Source organism: Oncorhynchus kisutch, linkage group LG30 (genome assembly GCF_002021735.2).
Source record: "Oncorhynchus kisutch isolate 150728-3 linkage group LG30, Okis_V2, whole genome shotgun sequence".
Classification (NCBI taxonomy): domain Eukaryota; kingdom Metazoa; phylum Chordata; class Actinopteri; order Salmoniformes; family Salmonidae; genus Oncorhynchus; species Oncorhynchus kisutch.
Window position 1 is genome coordinate 19,814,724 of NC_034203.2, and position 14,652 is coordinate 19,829,375.

Consider the following 14,652-nt stretch of genomic DNA (forward strand, 5'->3'; position numbering starts at 1 on the left):
ATTCCCTATACCTATATAGTACCCTGGGGTCTCTGGTCAAAGTGGTGCACTCCACTATATAGAAAATAGGGTGCCATTTGGGACCCACTTAGATTAGTAGAGGAGTGTCAGGTAATTCTCAGTGTTCCACCTCTTTCCTCAGTCATTCCTTCTTCGACTTATCCAAGAGTGAAATGGAACATGGGGTCCCATAGTTAATGGGGTTCTATGAGCCATAAGATTACTTCCATCTGTGGTTGTCGCTATGAATCTTCCTGAGAGAAGATTCTAGATTTTTAAGATTTGGCAGTGGTGGCACAGAGATATACAAGGCCCTCAGGATATTAGATCATAGATCCATGGTGGTCAAACATAGGGTTTGATATTCAGATCTCCTCTGCCTCCTAGTCCTTGATTTGTGTCTATCTTTTTCTCTCTTCAATCTATGTTCATTTTAGTGTATGTTAATGACTCCACCCGAGGCTCGCCACATCGTGGCAAAATGACTAGCGACGACTAGAGACTGAACTTGTGTTTGTGATGTGAAGTTCAGTCATATTACTCATTCTGTCAGACAATGAGAGCAGAGCACCCAAGGGGTAAAGGGAGACAAGGCCTTTGAAAAGAAGGAATATGGGCTGTATATGTTTTGGCTTGTTATTCATTTTATAAGGGGACATGAACAGTGCAGCGCTGTGCCTACTACCAGGAATTGTATTGTTTGGGGAGCGTTTTCCCATAAGAAGGGATAAATGAATGTTGTTCAAGGTGAGGACAATGTGTGAACATCACATTTAGAGCCTTATTCATCAAGTTCATACAATATGTCAAGCCCCTGCCAAACAAGGAACTGTTACCGGAGCAAATTTCACTTGGCTCTCGAGCTAAATTACAAATACGTTGCATTACTCCTTATTTACACTGAAAGAGAATGATCCTCTACACAGTATTTGTGTTCTTTCCAGGGGAACACAAACCCCATTACCCATTCAATACCAATAGGACAACACGGCTCTCATTTCACTATTACTAAAAACAAAAAAGTCTCTATTTCAATGTCTCTCAGAAGCATGATATATTGTAACATGAGTCCATACGGTCCTCATACAGTCTTGAATTGGAAAGTTCTGGCAATAATCCCACATTACCAATACCATATTACAGCTCTCATTGAATAGTACTTTCAGTAGAACAAAACGACTCTGTCAGTGTCTGTCCTCCGGTGGGTGTCTGAACTAGTAGTTGCCTACTAGGGTGATATATTGTGACACGGTCCCAGAATGTCCTCATACAGTTGTGAATCGGAAGGTCCATCATTCCGATTCACATGCTCTCTTTTTACGTTTCACAGATGTTTTGACTGACAATGTAGCATCTCTTAAAGCTCCCAGGATATACTGTGTCTTCAGACATCTTCCAGATGTGTAGCACATGAAGGGAAAGTTAAATTGATGTATGGGTGTGATTCCTTGCACAGCTCAGAATTGCTGACAGTTGCCATAGGAGATGAGATGATTTAGCACCATGCCAACGCTACATATGGTGATGTGTGAGGGATGTTAACTCTGTACCGTAACCAGAGGTAGAATAGAAATGCTTAATTTAATCTAAAGAAAGGATTTGGATGATGAATGTCGCCACGTCCCGTGTATTTTCGTTTACATATAGCTACATTTGTTATGCTTTGCCTGCCATTGATGATTTGTTGTTAACCCCAACAAGCTGACCAAGTCAATCATTACCCTAAGAAGCAAGGCATCTGTACGTACATTTTTGAGGGACTAACCAGTGAAGGTTTTCGTCGAACTCCTTCGTAATGACATTGTAGGCGGGCAGAATGTGATACATTTTCTTTATGCTGCGCTCTGGTGGTATTGTAATTATGTCAAAGTGCTTGAGACCATTACATGCTTTTGTGTGAATCAGTGTTTTTCCAACCCATCAGAGTGTATTAATGATCTGTCACCGACAGCCCACTGTTTGTCTGTAGCTTAAGACAGATTCACTTTTTGTGAATGTGCTGTGCAAGTTATTCTCTGTACTTAACATGTGTATCTTTCTTTGTTAATCTACCACTTTCATACTTTGCATCAAAGCCCTGCTAACTGGAATGGAAAATTATAGGTGATGTGATATGTTGTGCCTCTTACAGGAATGGTGAACTACAGTGAGGTCTCTGGGTACCCACTCATCCAGCATTGGAGGCTGAGGTCTGTCCTGTACCATGTCAAACTGAACCAGTGGGTTCTCTCTCAAGGTAACTATAACACATAATTAAAGCAAATCAAATCAAAATTGTATTGGTCACATACACATGGTTAGCAGATTTTAATGCGAGTGTAGCGAAATGCTTGCGCTTCTAGTTCCCGACCATGCAGTAATATCTAACAAGTTATCTAACAATTTCACAACAAATACCTTATACACACACACAAGTGTAAAGGATTGAATAAGAATATGTACATATAAATATATGAATGAGCGATGGCCCAATGGCATAGGCAAGATGCATTAGATTGTATAGAGTACAGTATATACATATGAGATGAGTAATGTAGGGTATGTAAACATTATATAAAGTGGCATTGTTTAAAGTGACAAGTGATACATTTATTACATCCAATTTTTAATTATTAAAGTGGCTAAAGATTTGAGTCAGTATGTTGGCAGCAGCCACTCAATGTTAGTGATGGCTGTTTAACAGTCTGATGGCCTTGAGATAGAAACTGTTTTTCAGTCTCTCGGTCCCAGCTTTGATGCACCTGTACTGACCTCGCCTTCTGGATTAAAGCGGGGTGAACAGGCAGTGGCTCGGGTGGTTGTTGTCTTTGATGATCTTTTTGGCCTTCTTGTGACCACGGGTGGTGTAGGTATCTTGGAGGGCAGGTAGTTTGCCCCCGGTGATGCGTTGTGCAGACCTCACTACCCTCTGGAGAGCCTTGCGATTGAGAGCGGAGCAGTTGCCGTACCAGGCAGTGATACAGCCCGACAGGATTCTCTCAATTGTGCATCTGTAAAAGTTTGTCAGGGTTTTTGGTGACAGGCCACATTTCTTCAGCCTGCTGAGGTTGAAGAGACGCTGTTGCGCCTTCTTCACCATGCTGTCTGTGTGGGTGGACTACCTCAGTTTGTCCGTGATGTGTACGCCGAGGAACTTAAAACTTTCCACCTTCTCCACTACTGTCCCGTTGATGTGGATAGGGGGGTGTTCCCTCTGCTGTTTCCAGAAGTCCACAATCATCTCCTTTGTTTTGTTGACATTGAGTGTGAGGTTGTTTTCCTGACACCACACTCCGAGGGCCCTCACCTCCTCCCTGTAGGCCGTCTCGTCGTTGTTGGTAATCAAGCCTACCACTGTAGTGTCTTCTGTAAACTTGATGATTGAGTTGGAGGCGTGCATGGCCACGCAGTCATGGGTGAACAGGGAGTACAGGAGAAGGCTGAGAACGCACCCTTGTGGAGCCTCAGTGTTGAGGATCAGCGGGGTGGAGATGTTGTTACCTACCCTCACCACCTGGGGGCAGCCTGTCAGGAAGTCTTGTACCCAGTTGCACAGGGCGGGTTGGGTCTCGAGCTTGATGACGAGTTTGGAGGGTACTATGGTGTTAAATGCTGAGCTGTAGTCGTTGAAATGGTTCAATTAATTAATTAATGGTTATAATCAGGGTTCTAGTCAAGGATTATATTAATGCAGGGTCCTATTTATCTTGTATGCAGTGAGTTACATGCACACTTGAACAGTGGACGTCAAGAAAAAATTTGGCACATGCCTAAGTGGCAAAAAGGGAAATTTTGGTAATGGAAACTAGGCCTGAAGCCTAAAGATGGCATTCCACATTTGCATCACGGAGCCGTGGTTTAGAACAACCTCCCTGTATGGTCTGATAAGCTGTCATCATCCACATAACTTTGTATCTCAGCAAATATATTTTGACAGGCCCTGCCATGAAAATGGCATGAAATAAGATGATTGTGGATAGGTTTTTAGTGAAGCACTACTTCTTAGAAGGACTCTCTCTACTCTACTGTTGACAGTACTTTGCTGTAGAGCTTCTTGAAGTTCTTGATTCTCTTCTTTTTGTCATTTTTATTTATTTATTTTTCGGAGTGGTTGCGAATCCGACTTTTCTGGACCTTTCCTCTTGACAACTAAAGGTCCCAAAGCCTCTGTGCATGTGCAGGACCCTCCACTTGTGCAACAGGTTGCCTAGTGGTTAGAGCATTTGGCCAGTAACCGAAAGGTTGCTAGTTTAAATCCCCAAGCTGACAAGGTGAAAAATCTGTTGATGTGCCCTTTAGCAAGGCACTTGACCCATGCTGTGACCCCACTCTCCAAATGTTATCTGTGAAATAGGACCACCCTCTAACTTTTTATATTTGTCCAATATTGTGGTGCTTCATCATCTGAACGGCCTACATCAACATGCAAAAAAATATTTTATATGAATGTGTCATGAGTTTTCAGACTGCCAGAAAGTTATTGCAGAATAGTTTATTTGGGCTTGAATGATTTTTGGATTTGTTTGTTTTCTTTTTGGATGCCATGACTTGCATTATTTGTTTTGTTTAACGTGTCTGTCATTTATTTATCCGTAAGCATTTTGTGTTTACTTCGCCACACGTGTGGAGTATAGCATACATATTACATATATAGATGTACCATTACTAATGCATTTCAGATAAGAGTTCTCTGCCTTTAATAAACATGGCTACAGCCTTTAGAATTCCATTTCCTCAGTGTCATTAATTGTAGGAGTTCAGCAGCTTTTTTATTATTACAGCTTTTTACACCTGATACCAAAGCACAATCTTCCATAAGGACTGTTTTGCTTCATAATGTAAGACTAGCATGTTGTGAGTGGTAGGATGTTAATACTAGGGCTCTCGAATGATAATGTAAGACTAGCATGTTGTGAGTGGTAGGATGTTAATACTAGGGCTCTCGAATGATAATGTAAGACTAGCATGTTGTGAGTGGTAGGATGTTAATACTAGGGCTCTCGAATGATAATGTAAGACTAGCATGTTGTGAGTGGTAGGATGTTAATGCTAGGGCTCTCGAATGATAATGTAAGACTAGCATGTTGTGAGTGGTAGGATGTTAATGCTAGGGCTCTCGAATGATAATGTAAGACTAGCATGTTGTGAGTGGTAGGATGTTAATGCTAGGGCTCTCGAATGATAATGTAAGACTAGCATGTTGTGAGTGGTAGGATGTTAATGCTAGGGCTCTCGAATGATAATGTAAGACTAGCATGTTGTGAGTGGTAGGATGTCAATGCTAGGGCTCTCGAATGATAATGTAAGACTAGCATGTTGTGAGTGGTAGGATGTTAATGCTAGGGCTCTCGAATGATAATGGAACAGTTGAAGAGCTATACATGTTTTTTAGTGTTTTCCCAAAGATATAAAAACACCAGCAAGAGTAAATGCTTTACAATGACTCCCCTCTGAGGATTTCATGAAGGCTCAATTTAAGGCTTAAAGAAAGCCTCAAGTTTACATATGGCACTTTAATCATAGTCTGTGCACTGTCACAACAACATAGGGAGTCATAGCTTATCATTTCACAAACTTGAGCTTTCATTAGGATGTTTACCTAAAACTACAAACAAGTACAAACTGTACATATTTTCTCATTTAAATTGAAATGTAGCATAAGTGTATCGTATGCTTATGGCTTGTATTCTATAATACCGGCATGTGTTTCTTACTTACTTACGAACAAACAATTATCTTCATAGACATACTGATTTACTCTGAATATGGAATGTAAAAATAAATACTATCATACATGTAAATATTTGAGCTTTTTCCTGTGTCAGGTTTATGTCCGTTTCTATCACGTTTCTGGGAAGACCCAGATGCAGACAGTGTTGAAGTAACAAAAGTGTATTACTAGAACAGGGGGCAGGCAAAATGACAGGACAAGGGCAGAGGTCAGTAAATCCAGATCATAGTCCAGAAGGTACAGAACGGCAGGCAGGCTCAGGGTCAGGCAGAATGGTCAAAACCGGGAAAACTAGAAAACATGACCTAGAAACAGAGAGGAGCAAGGGGGAAAATACTAGTAGGCTTGACGAACAAAACGAACTGGCAACAGACAAACAGAGAACACAGGTATAAATACACTTGGGATAATGGGGAAGATGGGCTACACTTGGAGGGGGTGGAGACGAGCACAAAGACAGGTGAAACAGATCAGGGTGTGATAGTTTCATTGCTTTTCAACATTAATTTATCTTTATTTACACAAGGCATGAACTGTGTTGCTATGGATTTGTCAGTAGCCTATCCATTTCTAACTCCCTCTTTGTGTTTCCTAACAGCTTTCAGCTCTGCCATCCACTCCCTGGATGGTGCCACCCTCCGCCATGATTTTGTCTCCATCCTCCGGGAGTTTGGTAATCACTTTGTACAAGAGGCTGTGTATGGCTTCGAGGAGGCCTGCACTATCTGGTACCCCAACAAGCAGGTCCAGAGACAGCTGTGGCTGGAGTACCAGGACATCAGCAAAGGTAAGACCTTTAATTGATTGGAGATACTGTACTGTAAAATCTAATGAACTGCTGGAGGGAAGCCATTGATGGTTCATGTTCCAACATGTTCTAGAAAGTGAGAGTGGGTGAGATTGGACAAAGCTAGGCCTTCTGCCTTCTAAACACAGTGCAAACGCACAAATCAAATTAAATTGTATTTGTCACATGCGCCGAATACAGGTGTAGACTTAATCATGAAATGATAACTTACAAGCACTTAACCAACAATGCAGTTTTAAGACAATAAGAGTTAAGAAAATATTTACTAAATAAACTAAAGTTAAAAAAGTAACACAATAAAATAACAATAACAAGGCTATACACAAGGGGTACTGAAAAATAGTCAATGTGTGGGGGTACAGGTTAGTCAAAGTAATTGAGGTAATATGTACATGTAGGTAGGGGTAAAGTGACTATGCACAGCTTTCGATGGTGCAGCTGTAGAACTTTTTTGAGGGTCTGGGGACCCATGCCAAATCTTTTCAGTCTCCTGAGGGGGATTAGGTGTTGTTGTGCCTTCTTCACGACTGTCTTGGTGTGTTTGGACCATGATAGTTTGTTGGTGATGTGGACACCAAGGAACTTGAAGCACTTGACCCGCTCCACTACAGCCCAGTCGATGTGAATGGGGACGTGTTCGGCCCTCCTTTTCCTGTAGTCCACAGTCATCTCCTTTGTCTTGATCACGTTGAGGGAGAGGTTGTTATCCTGGCACCACACGGCCAGTTCTCTGACCTCCTCCTTATAGCCTGTCTCATCGTTGTTGTTAATCGGGCCTACCATGTCGTCAGCAAACTCAACAATGGTGTTTGGAGTCGTGCTTAACTACGCAGTCGTGGGTGAACAAGGAGTACAGGAAGGGACTAAGCAGACACCCCTGAGGGGCCCCTGTAATCTGTGGATCTGTTTGGGCGGTATTGCAGTGGGTCTAGGGTTTCCGGGATGATGGTGTTGATGTGACCCATGAGCAGCCTTTTAAAGCACTTCATAGCTACAGATGGGAGTGCTATGGGGCGGTAGTCATTTAGGCAGTTTACCTTGGCATTCTTGGGCACAGAGACTATGGTGGTCTGCTTGAAACATGTAGGTATTACAGACTCGGTCAGGGAGAGGTTGAAAATGTCAGTGAAACATTTTCACATCGGCTACAGAGAGCGTGATCACACAGTTGTCCAGAACAGCTGGTGCTCTCATACATGCTTCAGTGTTGCTTGCCTCGAAGCGAGCATAAAAGGCATTTCGCCCATCTGGTATGCTCGTGTCACTGGGCAGCTCGCAGTCACTGGGTTTCCCTTTGTAGTCCTTACTAATTTGCAAACCCTGCCACATCCGATGAGCGTCAGAGTCGGTTTAGTAGGATTAAATCTTAGTCCTGTATTGACGCTTTGCCCATTTGATTGTTCATCTGAGGGCATAGAGGGATTTCTTATCAGCATCCAGATTACTGTTCCTCTCCTTGAAAGCAGCAGCTCTAGCCTTTAGCCCGGTGTGGATATTTTGCCTGTAATCCATGGCTTCTGGTTGGGATATGTACGTACGGTCACTGTGGGGACAACATCATCAATGCACTTATTGATGAAGCCGGTGACTGAGGTGGTATACTCCTCAATGCCATCGAATGAATCCCGGAACATATTCCAGTCTGTGCTAGCAAAACAGTCCTGTAGCTTAGGATCCGCATCACCTGACCACTTCTGTATTGAGCGAGTCACTGGTACTTCCTGCTTTAGCTTTTGCTTGTAAGCAGAAATCAGGCGGATAGAATTATGTCATATTTGCCAAATGGAGTGCGAGGGAGAGCTTTGTATGCGTTTCCGTGTGTGGAGTAAAGGGGGTCTAGAGTTTTTTTCCCCCTCTGGTTGCACATGTGACATACTGGTAGAAATGAGGTCAAACGGATTTAGGTTTGCCTGCATTAAAGTCCCCGGACAATAGGAGCACTATTTCTGGATGAGTTTTTTCTACTTTGCTTATGGCCTTATACAGCTCGTTGAGTGCGGTTTTAGTGCCAGCATCGATTTGTGGGGGTAAATAGACTGATACAAATTTTTTTAATGAAAACTCTCTTGTTAGATAGTGTGGTCTACAGCTTATCATGGGGTACTCTACCTCAAGTGAGCAAAACCTCGAGACTTCCTTAATATTAGAGATTGCGCACCAGCTGTTATTGACAAATAGACACAGACCACCCCCCCTCGCCTTACCGGCGGTAGCTGCTCTGTCTTGCTGATGCATGGAGAAAACATCTAACTGTATATTATCCATGTCGTCATTCAGCCACGACTCAATGAAATACAAGATATTACAGTTTTTAATGTTCCGTTGGTAGGATAGTCTCGGACGGAGCTCATCTAGGTTATTCTCCAGCGATTGCATGTTGGCCAATAGGACGGATGTTAAAGGCCGGTTACCTACTCGCCGGCGAATTCACACAAGGCACCTGGATCTGCGGCCCCAACATAATTTAGATGAAATGGAGTAATTTGGAGAAACTGTATTTTATGTATAAGTCATTCGCTTTCGCTTTTAAAATAATGGAAAGTCCCTCTCAAAGGAGGGTTTGACGGATGGATAGAATGTACGGATGCATTGAGCCCCAGCAATTTGTTACTGTAGTTTTTCATAACCCATGTTCCTGTAGAAAAAAATATAAGCTGTCAGTTTTAACCACATGAAAGAGTGATTTCAGGTGGAATTCCTACTCTGTCAGCAATCCATATTTATACCTGTAGTTGTTTCCCCACCCAGACAAAGCCAGATAATGAATGACCCCTCTTTCCCCTGTGTTTCAGTCCAATAACTTCACCACCATTGTTTCCTTTGGTTGAATCGACCACTTTGCCTTCTTCCCAAGGACATTGCCTCACAATTTACAGAATATTACCACTTCTGACAGATGGCTTTAAATGACTGAGTTTTCCATCCGCATGAAAACTCTATTATTCTTCATTTTCTCACTCTATGACATTGCTACAGATATTATTACACGATTACATACAAAAGGCAATGTTTTTTTTAAACGCTATTTTGTGAATTCGCTTTACACAGCGCAATGTTGGTTCTTCTAGAGCAGGGAATGACAAATTATGAGACTGGAACTATGGTACTATATGAACATTTTGATTCCTGGGACATAGGCCTAACTTCTAAAGAGAGATTTCTTAAAAATCATAATTATTTTTGCAAAGTTACAGAATGTCCATAAAAGTCCTGCACTTTTGATGAGAGTAATGAGCTCACTGGAGACTATGGTGATCCATGTTCTAGCCTTTGCTCCAAATATCAGAGCGCCTCTGGATTTGGCCTGAGTCTGCTAATAATTTTGGGATGTTTTGGGAGTTCTGTCAGCAGACATAATACGACTTATTTATATGTGGCAATGTATGAGAAGTTATGGCCAAGTAATGACACACTTGGAGTGAAATCTTTTGATAAAACATTAATGAAAAACTGGTCCATGGTGTTCGTATTAGGTTTAAGCTTAATTTAATTTAAAAAACGAATTCAACATGTAAAATAACTTTTTTTTAAAACACTCTATAGTCTGTTTGAGTAAATAATGTATTGAAATGATCATTTTTGAATTCACTTCCTGTAGGTGTGAATGCTTGAAAATCCAAAACACAGGCACATTATCATTAGATCATAAATAATAAGCCAACCGTAGTTCATTAGTTTTGAACAGTATGCATTTTTCAAACAGTGAAGGATATCATATTCAATCCTCATGATTAATGATATAATTTTAGATGGATATAATATAATGAACAGAATCTTAAAAGCACACGTACTGGTGTATGTTATCCTATCTATCAAACAACTAGCTTGCCAGAAAATAGCCGGTGGATACGACTTGATTTTTAAAGAAATAACAAACACAGGATGGGACTTAATTTTTTAAATTTCAACTTCAATGTGGTAAGGCCGTCCCAAGGTTTCCAGATAGCACCGAACAAGCTGCTCCCCATCTCTACACACGCAGTCGCGCTGAAAGGAAGCAACCTGCTGTCACCGGCATATTGAACTCGGAACTGGCTACCAGGAGAAGAAAAGAGTAGCAAAAATTGACATCTGTATTTATATGAGAAACAGTTTACGTTGAATTCATATATTAGAAACAGTTTACGTTGAATTAATACATGAGAGATAAGCACTGTCTACTGTATGAGAAATAACCTAGAACCTCAACTTATGAGAAACTAAACATATAAAAAACACAGTACCACATAATGTAGTATTGTACATTTTTACACATTTTAGCATTGTCCTGAGGTCTTGGAGACAGTGAAGTAGCACACCTGAAAGCACCTGAACATCAACAACAGTACGTCTGAATAATGACCTCCATTAAACCCAAGGTCCATCTGTTTTAAAAGGCTACTGACCTCTGTCATTTTGAATTAGATCACTTGCTGTCTGGCTCAAAGCTGTGCTTTCACCCAAAGACTAGTGTCAGGGTCATTATGTAGTCAAGCCAAGGCTCTGATTAACACAGACAACAAACAGGAAAAACAGTCCTTATTTATTCCATATATAAAGCAACTCAGCTATTAAAACAATGCTGTATTATTCTACTCAGACAGTGTGAGGATCAGAGGTTGAGGAATAGTGAAATGTATGGAGTTGAAAGAGTACGGAGTTGACACAGTACGGAGTTGACTGATTAGGGAGGTGACTGTCACTGCACCACCTGCACTGCTCTCCACGCTCAACCCTCCGCATGTTTCTTCCTGAGGGGTGACAGAATATCTACCACTTATCCAGGATGTTTTCTCTCTCTTCTCCTGCTCTCCTGGTCCCCCATGCTGCACATGCTCTGGCTGACAGGCAGGTCAGAGGGTAACGGCTAAGCATGGCCCAGGTGTCTCTGCAGGCTCTGCAGCCTGAGGTAAGAGCAGGAAGGAGGGTAGCGATGAGAAGGGGATGCTATGGGTGCTCCGCATAGTACTGCATGTACGGTGGAAAGTGAACTTTGGCCTCAGACCGCCCTACCTCTTCTGGCCTCTCTCTGTCAGGTGCAGTGTGTGGTTGGTATGAGGTGGTGTGCAGGCATCTTGCAGAGCAGACAGGGTGATGAATGTGCGCTTCATGCTCAGTGGTGAGACAATTAGAGAGAGCGTGAAGCAGATGTCTTCGACTTCGAGCTTGATGTCTTCAGAGAGTTTGTAGCAGAAGAAGAGAGGGCTAATCTCACTTGTCAAATATAAATAACTTGCACATTGCGAGAACTTTGAAGAGGGTAAACAAAGTATGGCGCTTGCTCTTACTGTCTTTGACGATTAACTTAATGTATGTACTTTTTGAAGGAAATCCTGCACTGTGCACAGTTGAATATGATAAGCAAGTGATGGCTTGAAAAAGTGCCAAAGGCTGCATAAAACAAGCCATGAATAGCCTCTTCCCTCTGAGTAGTAAATGAATGTGATAAGCACACGCACACACACACACACACACACACACACACACACACACACACACAGTTTAATGTCAAGCGTAGGCTATGTGAGGCACAATTTCCTTGCTCAGCAGAAAAACAATCTAAGGCTGTAATATCTCCATAAGAGCAGGGGCCTAAAAGATATGAATACCATTTTGAGTCAGCCAGTTTGAATCATAACCCCAAGAGGCCCTTCCAATCCCCCCTGCTGCACTCTCATCGAAACCCAGACACAAAACAAGATCCCATCCATTATGTATTGTAATTGCCAAAACCCAGTCTGTTTTAATCCTAGTTAACATGATCCGTTTCGTCAGCCTTTACCCTCGGCTTAAGAGAAGTTAAACCCCACATCCCACCTTAAGTTGAAGTGTTCAAGGTCATTGTCTTGACGATTAATTTAAAATGTTGATTCCAACAGACAACCCCCAATTTTCCTGTTGTTTTTGTTAGTCCTACAGAGCAGAAGAGTGGGGTTGTGAGGTTTTGGATAGGACATCAGTTTAGGATTTCTGCCCTGGCTGTCTTGAGGTAATTCAGAGTAATGTGTGTCTCTGCTTGTCCTTCGGCTGAAGGGCACTACCTCTCAACACCCTCTGGACTTTGAGTTAACATAGATGAGCAAATAGGAGATTTGTCCTTCACACTGCCTTTTAGTGGCCTTTAGACTTAAGAATTTATGACTACTTTTTTCTCTCTTTTGCTGTATCACACTTTTTGCTGCTGGATAATTCATCAGATCAAATCATTGAAGTTTGTCATTTCAATGTTATACAGCTCAATCAAAATGGAAGCATTTGACTGGTTGTTGAATACATTCATTATAAGTCTTGGAACTAAATCATGTTGAATAAAGTGTGTAGGCTAAGTGCTTTTGCCTAATATTATGAGATAACTGGAGAACGCAATGTTGTTGCACTTAATTAATAATTGATTAAATGTCAAAGCCTGTGTCTGGCTGTAGGGAATGCTAGCTAGAGTTTCTTTCATTTTTTAAAGATAGCATGTGTTTTAAAGAGCTTTACTCAACTTACACTGCGTTGCTATGTGATATAAATGTCATTCCCACTGAGCTTTCAGAGGTTTGTTGGAGAGAAGTATCTACTGGAATGTCTTAGCGGTAAATTCACGTTCACAACACCTTCAGAATTGTAAATCCATTGCTTTGTAATCTTCCCACACTGCTTGAGTCCCTTTTAATTATGATCAAGGCACATCACTTATTATTGTCTTTTTGCTATGAGGAGCTATGGGACACTGTTGTGCATATTAATCAGACTAAGGGAGCATCCCAAATGGTACCCTATTCCCTGCATAGTGCCCTACTTTTGGCCAGGGTGCAACCAAAATTAGGGCACTATGTAGGGAATATGGTACCATTTGGGATGCTGCCTTAGACTAGGTTTTATCGTTAATGAACAATCATATGACAGACCAATCCAAATCCCTTAAGCGTTAAACAAAGAAGCCGGGATTACTAAGTAATTTGCACAGAAAAATAGCAACTATAATAAGAAACTTTATATCCAAGTGCATGTCATTGTGCATTTAGTAACAGTTGTAAGGAACAAATCCCCTTGAAGAAATTATATTGCCTGGACATATCATATAGTGATGTAGGCATACCCAAAAAGCTGAATTATCCCCAGCACTTGCAACTGGTATATATTTCAAACAGTATACATTTGATACTGTATCTTCGCATGCAAATGCATACATGTGTTTGGCACTGTAAATAGGATTTCAGCATAGGCTTAGAGTAATAGCAGCCAAAGTTATTGTCTGACGTCGCTGTGTTGCACCTATTGGTAGTCATTATATCATACAACCATCAACAGGCAATTGCTGGTTATAGTTGATTGCTTCCTAGTCATAGTTAAATGTTTTAGAATGTAATTTCACAGCATTTCCAATCCAGCATTTGCATAATGTAATAGATTTTTGCTGCTTTGGTAATCAATGCTTGCTCTTTCATATTGCGAATGGTGATCTTACACTTAACTCTTAATTAGAAGTCATATACTCATGGAAGGACTTCATGTAATATCAGTAAAATAATATATAGTACAATATTCTGCAGCACATGAAATCCATGAACGAGGAGATGCAAAAATGTAGATACATCTTTAGAGGGAATATTAGAAATGTCTTGGACATGCCTTGTTTACTGATAATGGTGTATGTGTGTGTATGTACAACTGTGTGTATGCGTGTGTGTGTGTGTGTATGCCTGCTTGCTTCCGTGCATGTGTGTTTTGATGTGGAGAGCAGCTAGTTTCAGTGAACTGGTCTGGTGCCCCAGCAGATGAAGAGTGATGAGAGCACTGCTAGAAGCTTTTCATCAAGGCCACTAGCACTTTGAGCAACGTGTTATCAACACAATCCAGGGCTCTGATTGGCTGACACTGATCTATGAGCTGTGGGTTTAGCTGCTCATCGTGTATGGATTTATTTCTCCCTTCGGTGTCTTGAGGCAAAAAGGTAGAGGGGGGATATAAATACATGATTTCACATATATTACAATTTTGCATTAAAGCACAGTCATGCATCAAATATATGAGCCATTTAATAGTGAATCTTATCTCATTAGCTGGGAGATTCCTTTGAAAATACGCTTTAATATAAAAGTTTATGGATTCATTTTAATTGTGCCAGTGAGTCCAACACACTTTTGTGCTTCTTCAACAAAGTCATAGG

General features: G+C 41.3%; 1 protein-coding gene across 7 annotated transcripts in view; it reads left to right on the plus strand.

The window, feature by feature from the left end:
- LOC109875211 (astrotactin-1) overlaps positions 1-14,652 on the plus strand; it is a 261,237-nt gene that overhangs the window by 133,210 nt on the left and 113,375 nt on the right. For all 7 annotated transcript variants that reach the window (XM_020467457.2, XM_020467459.2, XM_020467458.2 and 4 more), the window contains 2 exons: positions 2,132-2,236; positions 6,309-6,497. In XM_020467457.2, the coding sequence (XP_020323046.1) occupies positions 2,132-2,236; positions 6,309-6,497 (294 nt within the window). The remainder of the gene's footprint in view (positions 1-2,131; positions 2,237-6,308; positions 6,498-14,652) is intronic.